General features: G+C 46.1%; 1 protein-coding gene across 1 annotated transcript in view; it reads left to right on the forward strand.

Annotated features, from left to right (window-relative positions):
• The window catches only part of LOC137161235 (unconventional myosin-X-like), a 279,065-nt gene that overhangs the window by 251,614 nt on the left and 13,169 nt on the right, over positions 1-14,282 (forward strand). The window contains exons 38-39 of the mRNA XM_067560340.1: positions 3,229-3,352; positions 13,282-13,731. Of these exons, the coding sequence (XP_067416441.1) occupies positions 3,229-3,352; positions 13,282-13,731 (574 nt within the window). The remainder of the gene's footprint in view (positions 1-3,228; positions 3,353-13,281; positions 13,732-14,282) is intronic.

Consider the following 14,282-nt stretch of genomic DNA (forward strand, 5'->3'; position numbering starts at 1 on the left):
CCAGCTAATTGAAAGCAGGACTGTTCTCTTATTTCTGTACTTTCTTTGTTCCCAGGGTGGATCCTTCTGTACTTTAGGGTCATTGATAGGTATTCTTCGGCCTTCAGGGTTAGGATGGCAGTTGGTGTCTTTACTCCCCTTTCTGTGCTGGGACCCTGCTGATGTAGTCTCTAAAACAGAGAGTGTGTCCCCTCAAGGGCCATTGAACTTTTCCCAATTCTTGCCCTTTATTGAGACTTTCCTGATGGTCTGAAGCCAGGAAAGACAGCTGTTCCATCCTTGGCTACTTCTCGCTGCCTGCAGGATGTTGGTCTATCTCCTGCAAGTCTCTCTCAGCTGCTGCTTGCTCAGGCATTCTGGCCCCCAAGGTGCTGCTTCCTGTCTTCTCTGCAGTCTGAATCAGTTCACATCTTTTGTGCCATACATCAGCTGTCTTCTCCAAACACTAGCTCTGTTAGTCACAGCAACCATTTCTCAGTGATCTGCCTGGGTCTCAGCCCCAGCACATGGCTGCACAGCTGCCTCCCTTAGGCCTGCTACAGGCCAGTTCACAACCACTTCCCTAGTCATTTAAGGGCTGCTCTACCTATCCAGGCTCTACTATGCCATCATCTGGCTTCCCCTTTACAGCCAATTCTCAGTCTTCTCTCACCATCCCACTTCTTAAACAATCTGCTCTCTGTCAATCTGGGTTCCTTATCTGTTTGTCACTGTCCGCTATTCCTGCTTACTCTATATCACACCATGCTGTCTGTTAATCTAAGGCACTATCCCTTTGATATTGCAGCACAATTAAAGTATGACTCTGGACCTCTTCCCACCAAGTCAGGAGGAGGAGGTGGATGAGGCATTTCTAGAACAAATAAAAGAACGATGCAGCTGCAGAAAAGGCTATTTCATTTTGGCGTGTATTAATAGGAGTGCTGTAGGAAAGACACAGGAGGTAATTGTCCTGCTCTGCTCAGCACTGGTGAGGCCTCAGTTAGAGTAGTGTCTCCAGCTCTGGGTGACACACTTTAGGAAAGGTGTGGACAAATTGGAGAGGGTCCAGAGGAGGACAACAAAAATGATAAAAGGTTTAGAAAATCTGACCAATGACGAAACCTGGACATGTTTAGTCTTAAGAAAAGAAAACTTAGGGAGGGACCTGAGACAGTCTTCAAGTATGTGAAGAGCATTTAGAAAGAGGGCAGTGATTAAATGTTCTCTATGTCCACTGAAGGTAGGACAAGAAGTAACAGACTTAATCTGCAGCGAAGGAGATTTAGGTTTGATATTAAGAAAGCCTTTCTAAGTATAAGGGTAGTTAAACTCTGGCGTAGGCTTCTGTGACGTTCCCCTGGTGTAATCTGGACTGGTGAATTGCTGTGTCACTCCAATCCCTCAGTCCTGGAGCCCGTCTTGCTCTGCTCTGCAAACCCCCACTCCTGGGCTGTTCACACACAACCTCCAGCATGTAAGCAGCTCCCAACTAAGTGAGTGAGTGCTTTTAGCCAGCCACTCAACAGAATGACCCCACTTAATATCCCCAGTCCCAGATGCAGCTTTAGGAACTTCCATCTTACAATGTTCAGTTATGCCCACTGAACAATGTAAGCTCATACAAGTTTGTCAATTTAACAAAGAAATTGATATGCACCAGGCTTGTTATTCCATGTGGAGTCTCCAACACACTTCAAACCAAATGCACTGCTTTAGGTAAAACAAACAAATGTATTAAGTACAGAAGGATTTTAAGTGATTATAAATCATAGCAGAACAAGTCATATTTGGTCAGTAAAAACAAAACACATTCTAAACTAAGCTTAACACTTTCAGCAACCTTACAAACTTAGGTATTTCTCACCACAGGCTGGCTGGTTTCCCTTCAGCCAGGCTTTCCCTTTGGTCAGCACTTCAGTGGCTTGGTGGTGTTTGTAGATGGAGGTGGAGGAGAGAGCGTGGCAAATGTCTCCCCTTTTATAATGTTCCTTCTCCACTCTGGGGTTTTGCCCCCTCCCTAAGGGTCAGGTGACAAACAATGTCCTTATATAGACTCATCCATGTCCTGAGTCAGTGAGCGTTACCTTCTCATGATTCCAAGCTGCCCAAGGGAAGGGAGATGACTCACTTGAGTCCAACTGATCTTCTGTTGATGCCCAGGCCAATCCTGTGTTCCTGGAAGGCAGAGTTAGGTTTGTCCTATACATGCCTTGATGAGGTATGAACTGCCCCTCCACTCCTGGAGAGTTTTGCCTGGATATGTTTCAAGCCATGAGGACACATCTTTGGGAATGTTACATAGTGAAGCCTCATAACTATACACATGACATTACAACAAACATGTTACTATAACAATAATGATCAGTACATCATGAGCATTCCACAGACATCTAACGTGACATACTTTGCATTAGATAATACACCATTACACCATGGGGGTGCAGGGCATCACAGCTTCCAGTGGAGGTTGTGGATGTTTTTAATAACGGATTGGACAAACACCTATCAGGAATGACCCAAGTCCTTGAAGACTTCTCGAGGTCCCTTCCAGCCCTACATTTCTATGATTCTGTGTTGTGGCACAATCCATGCACTCCAGGTCATTCTAAGGGAGTGTTATGAGACAAGAGGCTCATTACAGGACAAACATGAAAAGGTCAATTTTCAGAACCACATCACAACCAGAACTAATAATTGCTGCCTTGTTATCCATCTCAGAAGAGAGGGCAAAGACTTAAGTGGACATGGAAACAAAGCTACCCTTTTACCCCCTCGTGGTGCTCCCTCCAGGGTAGGAATAAGGCACATAGACAGAGGGTGATGTGGAGGAATTACAGACATTGCCATTGTCTGTTCTATACCTGTTTGGCAGATACATATAGGACTTTGGTTGCCAGGGCTATCAAACAAGCACCTTTCATTAGCACCAAATTATCATAAAGAAACAAACATCTTGAAAATTAGGAATATTCTCTGACATAGCATGGCTCCGCCTCACCTCTTTACCTGGAATTATCATTCCAAGAACATGGTTTAGTTCTAGTGCACTTCATATCCTCACAGATTTCTGAGTCAATATCCCAAATGGGGGGAGGCAGCAACAGGAAGTCCATTACACTCATGGACTTTCCTGGCAAATCAGGAAGTTGTGTTTGTTCTCTTCTGGTGATATCCTTGCATTATACCGTGGGATGACTCATTATAAGGATGCTCATCAGTTTTTTCCTTCTCTCATCTGGTTTACAGACTTGCTGGCTCAGAGGAAGAGGAGGAGGAAGGACAGTGGCAGCTGTATTTTAAACTCTATTGCTTCTTGGATATTGAGAATGTTCCCAAAGAGGGGGTGGAATTTGCCTTCATGTTCGAACAGGTAGGCTGTGTACAGGGAAGGCAGCTATAAGTAGAGAAGAGGAGACTTTATCTTCATGTCAAAAGGGTGGGCAAGGCTGACGAGAGGAGAGTTCAAGACTTTCTGGCAAGCAATTGGGTCACTGTTGGGAGAACAGGAAGGTTCCTTTCATGATTGTGTGGGTAGGGAAAGAGGATAGGAAGGGAGCCGGATGCCTTGGTTCATTGGCTGGGCTTCATTGTATTGTGGGACAGAACAGCTCTTCTGAAACAGAGTAGAAGTCCTAAAAAGTAATGAGGTGAAATGAATGAGGATTCCAAAGGTAGGAAGTCCTGAATTGCTTTTAAAATCTGTCTTCAACAAAAAATAGAGAGAGGAATTTTGAACAATGAGTCATGAAGGACAGTCTTCTACAGTAGCTCCTGGTAAAACATATAAGTACCGAAAGACTATAGAAAAACTAATCTAGTGCCATGGGAAAAAGAAAAGAGAATGATGCTGGCAGTTCCTGTCCTCAGTCAGATTCTTGTCTTGTAAGTCACACTTCTCTCTCTAGAAAAGTAATTAAATAAATTCAATGTGGACATGAGAACCATGAGCCAAAAGCAGGATTGGGGATTGCAAAGATTAAATATGGCTGGACAAATTTGATTGCTTTTTTATAAAAATATAATAAACCAATGAATAGAAAAAGGCACACCCTATTTATATGATGGGCCTGATTTTGTTATTGTGGATGCTGAGCCAGCCACGGGATGATCTCCATAGGGTAGGAGATCACACCAGTTGATGTTCCAAGGGCCATGTGTACCTTGACCTTGCCTTCACTAATAAAACACACATCAGTTTGTATAAACCTTACCAAAACAAGTGATTTCACCTCCTAGAGATGGATGACAGAAAGAAAAACACATGATAGATGTTAGTCACATAATGCACTTTAGGAAGGTGGTCAGATACTATGGTGGTGAGTGAGGACAGTATACAACTGGAATAGAATAAAATAAGGTAGTGTGAGCTGCTATCATCTTCAGACTGCTCTGTTACACCAGGGACCAGGCCAATGTGAAACAGTCTCACTGACGGGGGGTACAAAGAAAGCTTCTATATGCACACTTTTATCTTGAGCTGTGTTATGCAGTCCTTAGCTGTAGATTTCAGTAAACCATTTGATAATATTTCAAAGAATCCTACTGGCTTAGATAAAACATTGTCACATAGATTTTTAAAAATGGCTGACTGACTCAAAATGATGGAATGGGGTGAAGCATTTACGCATCATCCAGACAGCAGCTCCCAAAGACTGACCTCTTTGAATAAAGACAATGGAACATAAGATAGTCGGCCAGGCTTGCCAGCATACACTCAACTTGATGGCATCTGCCTGTCTGTCTGCCTGTACATAATGTGATAACTTCTGAATGTCACATCTTAATATGTGCCATAGATTCTTCTTTGACTGATGTTCTCTATGTGTATTCCAAACACGGAGTGCTCATGTGCACAATGCACCAGAGCTGAAAGTTTTCACTAGCAGCGTCCGTTGACCTGTACATGTCATGCATTGACTCGTGCTCCAGGCGAGGTTATAAGAAGCCAGGCGAGGCAATGCTTTTTCAGTTCCCTCTTACCACCGCATGGTTGGAGTCGCAATCCTTGTTCCTCCGTGTAGTCGTAGTCTGACTACAAGAAAGCTCCCATCTGTTGTATATAGTTAGCTAGTTCTCTATTTTCTTCTTGTATAGATAATTGATAGTTAGTGTAGTTAGTCTTGCCCCGCTCAGGGCCTGCCCCAACCCTGTCAGGGGACTATGCCCCACATTCCAGGATTCAGACTGCACAACGTACAAGCACTGCCATTGCCTTTACTGCATTGGGGAGGTGCATCTAGCTGCAAGATCTGTAAGTCCTTTCTCCTGTGGACTTGTGAGGCTTGTCTATTATGCCTCCAGAAGTTCCCCTTGGAGGAGGCTTTATAACCGCAAGTAAAGTCCAATCCAGAACGAGCAGTGCACCACCCTTCACCGGCAGTGAGTGCCCCACCAACCACCTCCTGCCCAGATCCAACAGTACCTCCAGTGCAAGACAAGCCCAAATGCGAGAGTTGCAAGCATTCTCATGGGCATAGCAGCAAGTCCCCATCATGGACTGCTGCCAAGGACAGCGTTCTTCCCTCCCTGACCCATGCCAAGTTGGGAGAGACATCACGTGCAGACCCTGCCGTGCCACCGCCTAAGCTTCCCCATTCTGAGGGTAAAGCTAAGAGAAAGAAGCACACCCTGGTACCACTGCCTGCTGCACGCCAAAACAGCCACCCATGGCATGTGCCTCTGTCACAACCGGGGTCTCCGCACTGCGCATGCCTCCATACTCCAGTGGTCAAGAGACATCCCCTGGGCATGTTGAACCTCTCCTACCAGCGGCACACCTAGATTTACCGTATCCGCCTTCTACGCTACTTAGGTACCGCAACTCCTTACCCCGGCAGACTTTCTGCTCCTCCTGGGACAGAGACCACACCTAGTGTTTGTGCACAGACCGCCCTCACCAATGGCTTCTCCACTACTGGAAGTCTACGCGGACTCAGTGGGCAGCATTGGACTCTGTAAAATGGCAGTTGCTAGGGTTACATGTGGGGCTAGGGAGTCACACCATTGAATAATCCCATGTGTGGCTGGCCAGAAGCACTCATTCACTAAATCAGGGACCACTTGCTTGCAGGTGGCTGTGCGTGGGCTGACCCAGGAGTGGGGGTTCACACAGCGGGGCAAGTAAAGATGGGCCCCAGGAGTGGGGGAGATTGGGGTGACACAGCAATATACCAGTCCAGATTGCAGAGGGGAATGTCACACCTGGGACTCCATCAACAACAACAGCAACCACCCTTCCAACTGTGCTCCTACGCAGCATACCAGGCTGCCTATCCTCATTACCAGAAACCTGCCTGACGGTATCCTCAGTCACAGTGTCCACAACCATCAGCCATCACCATCTCCTATGTCTTACTGCAGCATCACCCCAAAGCTCAGTTCTGAAATGCATGTTGAGAGCTGTGAGCCCCCCTCCCCCCATCACTTTTGGCGGCTGTCTTGTCCTGTTTGCCCACAACTGAGGCAAGATCACCATGGACCATTGGGTACTAAAGATCACACAGCATGGTTACTCTATCGAATTCCTTGCCTTCCCTCCGTACCAGGCCCCCCCACTGGATACCTATCGGGAGTCCCTCTCATCACAACCTGGTACAACATGAGGCAGACACCCTCCACGCGAAGGGCGCAATCAAACCAGTGCCCGACCCCATTATCAGCAAGGGCTTCTACTCCGTGTACTTTCTCATCCCAAAAAAGGGAGGAAGGCTCAGGCCTATTCTCGCTCTCCACCTACTCAATACCTTCATCAAGAAAATCGAGTTCCATATCGTGACGCTTGCATCAGTTATCCTCTCCCTCCACCAGGGAGCATGTTGCACAGCTGTTGTCATGAAGGACATGTATTTTCACATTGACAACCACCACAATTTTCTTTACTTTCATGTGGGCAACAAACACTACCAGTTCAGAGTTCTCCCCTACAGCATTGTGTTGGCCCCAAGGGTCTTCACGGTTGTGGCAGCTCAGCTGAGATGACTGGGTTACTCTGTGTTCCCCTACCTAGATGACTGGCTTCTGGTTGCGCCATCCCTCGCTGAGGCTACATTGGCCGTCCGCACTCTCCTCACTGCTCTCGGCATGGGGAAATCCGTTTTTGTCCCAATGCAAACAATCTACTTCATTGGTGCCTGTGACACTGCACCCCATGTACACCCTGATTGTGTATCATTCATGTTCACTCTTATAGTGTAACAGTGTATTGTTTAATGCAAAGTATAGCGTGTAAGGTGTTTTTGGAATGCTTAGGACATACTGAACATCCTTGTTATAGTAGGATATTTGTTGCCATGATGTGTGGTTATGAGGCTGTGCTATATAATATTCCCAAATATATCTCTCACATTGCTTGAGGCAGATCCAGGTAAACACTAAAGGCAGAGAAAGTAGTTCACGCCTCGCTAAGGCATGCATAAAACAAGCCAGCTGTTTCAGAAACAGTGGACTGGCCTAAGCATCTGATAAGGTGATGCACATTTGACTCAGGACATGGAGAAAACCAAGCGCAGATAGTTTTGTTACCTGACCCTGAAAGGGTCGGGGAGGGCAGGGGAACATGTTAAAAGGGGAGACATTTTGCTCCCAGGAACTCTCTCTTGCAATCCATCTACAAGATAAAACCACGCAATTGAAAGACTATCCACATGTGGAGGGCATGGCTGAGGAGGAGTCAGCCAATTTGTGGTGAGAACAATCTAAAGACTGTAAGGCTATTGAAGCATTAAGTTTAGTTTAGAATGTGATTTACCTTTTATTTACTTTTGATCAAATCTGATTTATATTCCTCTGTCTTATAATCATTTAAAATGTTTCAGTACTTATTTGTTTGTTTTATCTAGAGCAGTGCATGTGGTTTGGGTGTGTGTAGAGACTTCATTTAGAGTGACAGAACTGGTGCATATCAATTTCTTTGATAAATTGAAAGACACGTTTGCAGAGTCCAGTGGGCAAAACTGAACTCTGTAAAATGGCAGTTCCCAGGGTTGCATCTGGGACTGGGGGTGTTTACTGGGGTCATTCTATTGCATAATCCCATGAGTGACAGGGCAGAAGCACTCACTCACTAAGGTAAGAGCCACTTGCTTGCAGGAGGCTGTGCATGGGCTGATCCAGGAATGTGGGTTCACACAGTATAGCAAGTGCAAGATGGGCTCCAGAGGTGAGGGATTGGGGTGACACAGTTTTTACACCCATCCAGATTGCAGAGGGGACCGTCACAGTGCCCTCCTCGATTCTGTGGCAGCTTGGGCCTTTCTTCTGACAGATCGTTTCGCTGTCCCTCGTGGTGGCCCTATGCCACGACCCACGCATCATGGTGCACCGCTGTCTTGCAGCCCCAATCACATGACGGCCTGCATCCATGTGATTCCACATGACCACCTACACATATAATATATATAGCTGTGGTTCCTGTCACTCTGCAGACCCTACATTGACCACCTGGATGCCAAATTGATTGTCCCACAATTGGTCCGGGCTTCCCTCGCTTGGTGGACTGACCCTTCCAAAGTGCTGATAGGCACCCCCTTAGCCACAGATACCTCCCTAGTCAGTCAGGGTGCTTATCTCGATGGGCATGCTGCCCAACGGGCTTGGACTAAGTGCGAGGCCCGCATGCACATCCATGTCCTGGAGCTGCAGGCGGTCCGCTTGGCCTATCGCACGTTCCTGTCCATTCTCTGTGCCTGCCATGTTCAAAACCTCTCTGACAATATGACTGCAGTTGCCTACATAAACAGGCCAGGGGACATCGTCACGATCACTCTGTGCAGAGTCCATCTACCTCTGGAACTGGTGTACACACCACATTGTCAAACTCCAAGTGGCATACCTCCCGGCTATGCAGAATTCTCTGGCATATGTGCTCAGCCAGACCAGGTACCTTAATCATAAGTGGGAGCTATACAACCCCACTCTCCGTTCCATCTGCCATGCCTGGGGCACCCCACACTGGGACCTTTTCGCCACTTGCAAAAAACAAAAGTTTCCCCTCTGCTGCTCCTGGGAGCAAGGAGACGCGTTTCCCAGGTTAGTGCTGTCCTTCTTCCATGGTGGGGCAGTTTCTGTTACACCTTTCCCCCTGTTCCCCTTCTTCCCCAAGTCCTGCACAAGAGCCACCTCTGATGTTCCCCTTTGCAATCTAGACTGATGAATCATTGTGTCACCCCCAATCCCCCACTCCTGGAGCCCATCTTACTCTGCTTTGCTGTGTGAACTCCCACGCCTGAGCAGCTCATGCACAGCCACCAGCAAGCTAGTTGCTCCCCAACTCAATGGCTGAGTGCCTCTAGCCTGTCACTCATGGGATTATGCAATGGTATGACCCCAGCCACTACACCAAGTCCCAGATGCAACCCTAGGAACTGCCATCTTACAATGTTCAGTGTTACCCAATGAACATTGCACGCTCATATGTTTGTCAGTTTATCAAATAAATTGATATGCACCAGCCTTGTCACTTCAAATGGAGTCCCTAACTCGCTTTAAACCAGATGCACTGCTTTAGATCAAACAAACAAACAAATTTATTAAGCACAGAAAGATTTTAAGTGTTTATAAGTCAGAGGAAAAAAAGTCAGATTTGATCAAGATAAACAAAAGCCAGCCACATTCTAAACTAAGCTTAACACGTTCAGCAACCTTAGATATTCAGATAATTCTCACCACAGGCTGGCTGGTCTGCCTCCAACTGTGCTCTGCCCCTGTGATCAGCATTTCAGTTGCTTGGTGGTGTTTGAAGATGGAGGTGGAAGAGAAAGAGAACAGCAAAATGTGTCTCCACTTTTTAACATGTTCTTTCGTTCCACCTTTCAGAGTCAGGTGCCAAACTGTGTCCATGCATGGTTCCCTCCATGCCCTGAGTCACTGCAGTCCTTTATGGATTCATTTGTTGACAACTGGGCCAGTCCTTTGTTCTTGGAATGCTGAGCTGGGTTGTTCTATACAAGTCCTAATGAGGTGAGAATTGCTCTTCAGCGTCTTGTTTAGATCTGTCTCAAGCCATGAGACATATATTTGGGAATATTACATAGTGAAGCCTCATAAAACCATGCACATGACATTGCAACAAACATATTACTATAACAATAATGTCCAGTATGCCATGAGCATTCCAAAAAAATCTTACATGACATACTTTGCATTAAACAATAGTTCTGTCATCTACTACCACTGAGAACTACCATCCTCCCTGGAACCCCTTTCAGGTCATTAAAGCGGCTATCAAATCCCCCTTCACTCTTCTCTTTAACTAGCTGAAAGGGGGTTCCAGGGAGGATGGAGCTAGGCTGTTCTCAGTGGTGGCAGATGACAGAACTAGGCAGAATGGTCTCAAATTGCAGTGGTGGAGGTGGAGGTTGGATATTAGGAAAAAGTTTTTCACTAGGAGGGTGGTGAAGCACTGGAATGGGTTAGGTAGGGAGGTGGTGGAATCTCCATCCTTTGAGGTTTTTTAAGGAGCGGCTTGACAAAGCTCTGGCTGGGATGATTTAGTTGGTCCTGCTTTGAGCAATGGGTGGGATTAGAAGACCTCCTGAGGTCCCTTCCAATCCTAATCTATGATTCTGTTAAACAATACACAATAAGAGTGAACATGAATTATTCACAATTGCACCATAAGGGCGCATATGGGGATGCAGTGTGTCACACCAACACAGCTGGGCCACAGTCCTACTAATAGTCTCATTCTGGCCCCATCAGTTTTGATTTCCAGACCTACTCAAACTCTCCACCAATCCACCTCCCTGCTCTGCTGAACCTCCTTACCCAGGACTGGGGCAGAATCTGCCATCCCAGCCGAGGCCCGCTTCACTTCACAACCTGGTTTTTGGATGAAGATCGCATTTAGACAACACCAGTGTGGCATACACTTATGCACTGCAGACGAGGTTCCACATGAGCAGGCTACTCAGTGAAATGGAAATGCTTCACCTCCTGGATGCAACATCACCACCTCCCCCTTGGTGCCTTCTCCGACCCCACTGTCTTGGATTATCTTCTAGTACTTAAGCCCTCAGGCCTCACCCTCAGCTCGGTCAGGATCCACTTGGCAGCACTTAGTGCCTTCTTCCCACCAGTGAACCACCAATTGGTGTTTACCTGCCCCCCCTCCTCACCTGCTTTCTGAAGGGGCTGATAAACAGCTTCCCACTGGTCCTTTAACCTACACCCTTTGAGACCTCAATCTTGTACTCTCTGCCTTCACCAGATCCCCTTTTCGAGCCCCTAACCACGTGCTCCCTCTCACACTTATCCATGAAGGTCATCTTTCTCGTGGCCATTCCTTCCGGTAGGTGGGTCAGATAATTGGCGACCTGATAGCTGATCCCCTGTATACAGACCTTCATAAAGATAAGGTCTTCTTATGCCTTCACCATATGTTTCTCCCAAAAATGGTCTTGGACTTTCACCTCATCAGTCTATCCACCTCCCGGTCTTCTATCCTAAGCTGCACGCCACTCTGGAGGACAGGACCCTGCACTTGCTTGATGTTCGCCTCGCACTTGTGTTCTACCTCGCCAGAACCCATGCCTTTCGCATCTCTCCATGCCTCTTCATGGCCTTTGCAGAGAGGGCCCGGGGCGAAGCCCTTGCTTCACAATGCATATCAAAGTGGGTCTCTACATGCATCAGAGAGTGCTATGTGTGATTTAACACCTCGCTGTCCAGCTGGATTGTGGCCCACTCAACACAGGTGCATGTGACCTCCCAGGTGGATGTCTCCTGGTATGACATATGTGGGTGGCAACCATATCTTCATCACCCATTACACCATGGCCCATGCAGCCACAGGCCGTGCAGTCCTGCAGATTGTAACATCTCTTTTGTCCTTGCATCAACCTCCAAGCTGATCACTGATTGATACTCCCTCACATTTGGAATACACATAGGGACCATCCAGCTCAAAGAACCTCCAGTTATAGGTAAGTAACCTACCTCTTTCTTTTTTTTTTCTAAAAATGGGTGGCCTATTATTGTGAGATCGTAACAGAGTCATTTTTATGCAGTTTGATGCATGCGTGCATGTACAACTAATGGTATTTGGTGTAGGCAGCTTGGGACATTTGTGATGATCAGGTAGTTATATTTGTGGCGCTTGGTAGGTGGTGGTAACAGATATGTGCCTACAGTAGAGGAATAGAAGGTATGTTTGGTTGGGTGGCATTTCTTTGCTTTTTGTGTGTTAGTGTTGGCTATATTATCTGTGTAGCATCCATACCTGTTTAAACTGTGACCCATCTGTGCCCAGGGTAGCCACCTGAAAATGCCAAGGTCAGGGCAGGCTGCAAAAGGAGAGCAGAGTCTCCCAGCACTGGTGGGGGACACTGAAGTCAGCTTTCCCAACAAACAATGCTTCTGATTCCCCCCACTTGTTATCAAGAAGCTAAAACAAAATACACACAGCCCCCTTTACTGCATTTCAGTCTCTGGCTCCCAATCAGTCACTAGGTCCAGTAAAGAGAGAAGTTATTTAAAACTCTATGCTCTTTATCAAAAAGGTTCTCCTGACCCCAAAGGGTCAGCTACATTACCAGATCAATATGTTTGGATCTTACCCAAAATTCCACGCTGCCAGCCAATCCTTTAGTAACTAAAACTAAAGGTTTATTATAAAAGGAAAGAAAAAACTGTAAGAGAAATGTTAAATGATTAAAGCAATCAGATACATACAAATGATTTAAAGTCCATATATATCAGGTCTTCAGTCTTCAACAGTCAGTCTTCACCTACCTCTGGATCAACTCATCTGTAACTGAAGCTGTGAATCAAAGGACTGGATGTAGAATTGTGGAGTTTGCAGATTTGTATATTCACAGCGGAGCTTTTGGGAATATTGTTTGTGATGTTTTTGAATACTGCCCAGCCTTCTTCCCACTGGTAGATTTTAATACTTCTGCGTTACTAACTGTATTTCTGAATTCACCATAACCTACTCCCCAGAAAACTCTTGCTCTTCTACTGCTTCAGTCTGTGACCCAGTTGTTTGCCATGCCAAGTACAAGTAGCCAGTAGTCACTGGTTCTGACCTTCCCTGTTTTGCTCACTTTCATTTAATAGAATTCCCCAACAAAATAAACAGGAAAAAACTGATAGAGGGAAGTATGATGTTTTCTATTTTCATTTCTTTAATTCTTTCTGGTTTCATTTGTCCTGCTTACGGTAACTGCTAGTCAGACATCCTAACTGTAAGCACTTCTTTGCTGGGATTGCTAGATATTGAGGCAGATGTCACAAGGTTGAGCACCATAGAGAGACAGATAAGGTTATAAATTATGGTTGGTTTGTTTTTTACATTTATAGGCTCATGAGAGTCTTATTTATGGGCACTTTCCTGCCCCAGAGGAGACACTGCAGCACCTGGCAGCCCTAAGGCTGCAGTACCTTCATGGAGACTATTCCAAAATCACCTGGACCCTTGATGGCATTTACCCAGTGAACAGGCTAAAATCCAAAATCCTGCAATCAACAAAAAGTAGCAGCACAACCAGTCATGCTCTGGAGAGGAGACGGACCAGCTTTCTGGAAGGAACATTGAAATATGGTTTCAAGACAGGCTCAGTAAAAAAACAGAAGGTGGAAGAAGAGCAGATGATGGAAATGTGGGTGAAAGAGGAGCTCTCAGCTGCTCGGGCCAGCATAATGCAGAAATGGAGCAAGTTGCAGGGACTGTCTCAGCACCAGGCTATGGTGAAGTACATGTCCATTGTAAAGGAATGGCCAGGCTATGGCTCAACACTCTTTGATGTTGAGGTGAGAGGTGTATAAACTCAAGTAACAACTACTGTCAGGAATGAAAAATGTCTGTTATGCTGGGTAGCCTAGAGAACCTCTAGTTAACATGCTCCATTCTATCTGACTGCACTAAGCAAACACTCCAGTTAGTCTAGACACCAGTGAGTATTCTGCTGGATGGGAAAGGAGACATGGACACTCCCACTTTGAAAGAGAGAGAGACAACTTGGGACCTTCCTTGGCCCGTGAAGATGGTGGTGTGAGAAAGGAAGGTACAAAACAAGGCAGGAGGTGATTTTCCATCATCTTTTGTGAAAAAAGCGCCAATCCTTTCTGCAGCACTCCAAAGGAGGCTTTTAAATGAATAACACAGTCAATGGTGCATTACATTACTCAGCATATTTACCTCAGTACAAACCTGGCTTATGGCTATTTACATATTTGTTTTAAGCTCCTGCTGAATTTTCATTTTGTCACAGACTATAGGACAGCAGTTCCACAGAAACTGGGGAATCTGGAGCAGAATTTAGGTGCGGTGTCACATGCACATGAAGCCCTGAAAATTGGGG

This window comes from Emydura macquarii, unplaced genomic scaffold (genome assembly GCF_026122565.2).
Source record: "Emydura macquarii macquarii isolate MOO-44397 ecotype Brisbane River unplaced genomic scaffold, CSIRO-AGI_Emac_v2 contig_2288, whole genome shotgun sequence".
Lineage (NCBI taxonomy): Eukaryota > Metazoa > Chordata > Testudines > Chelidae > Emydura > Emydura macquarii.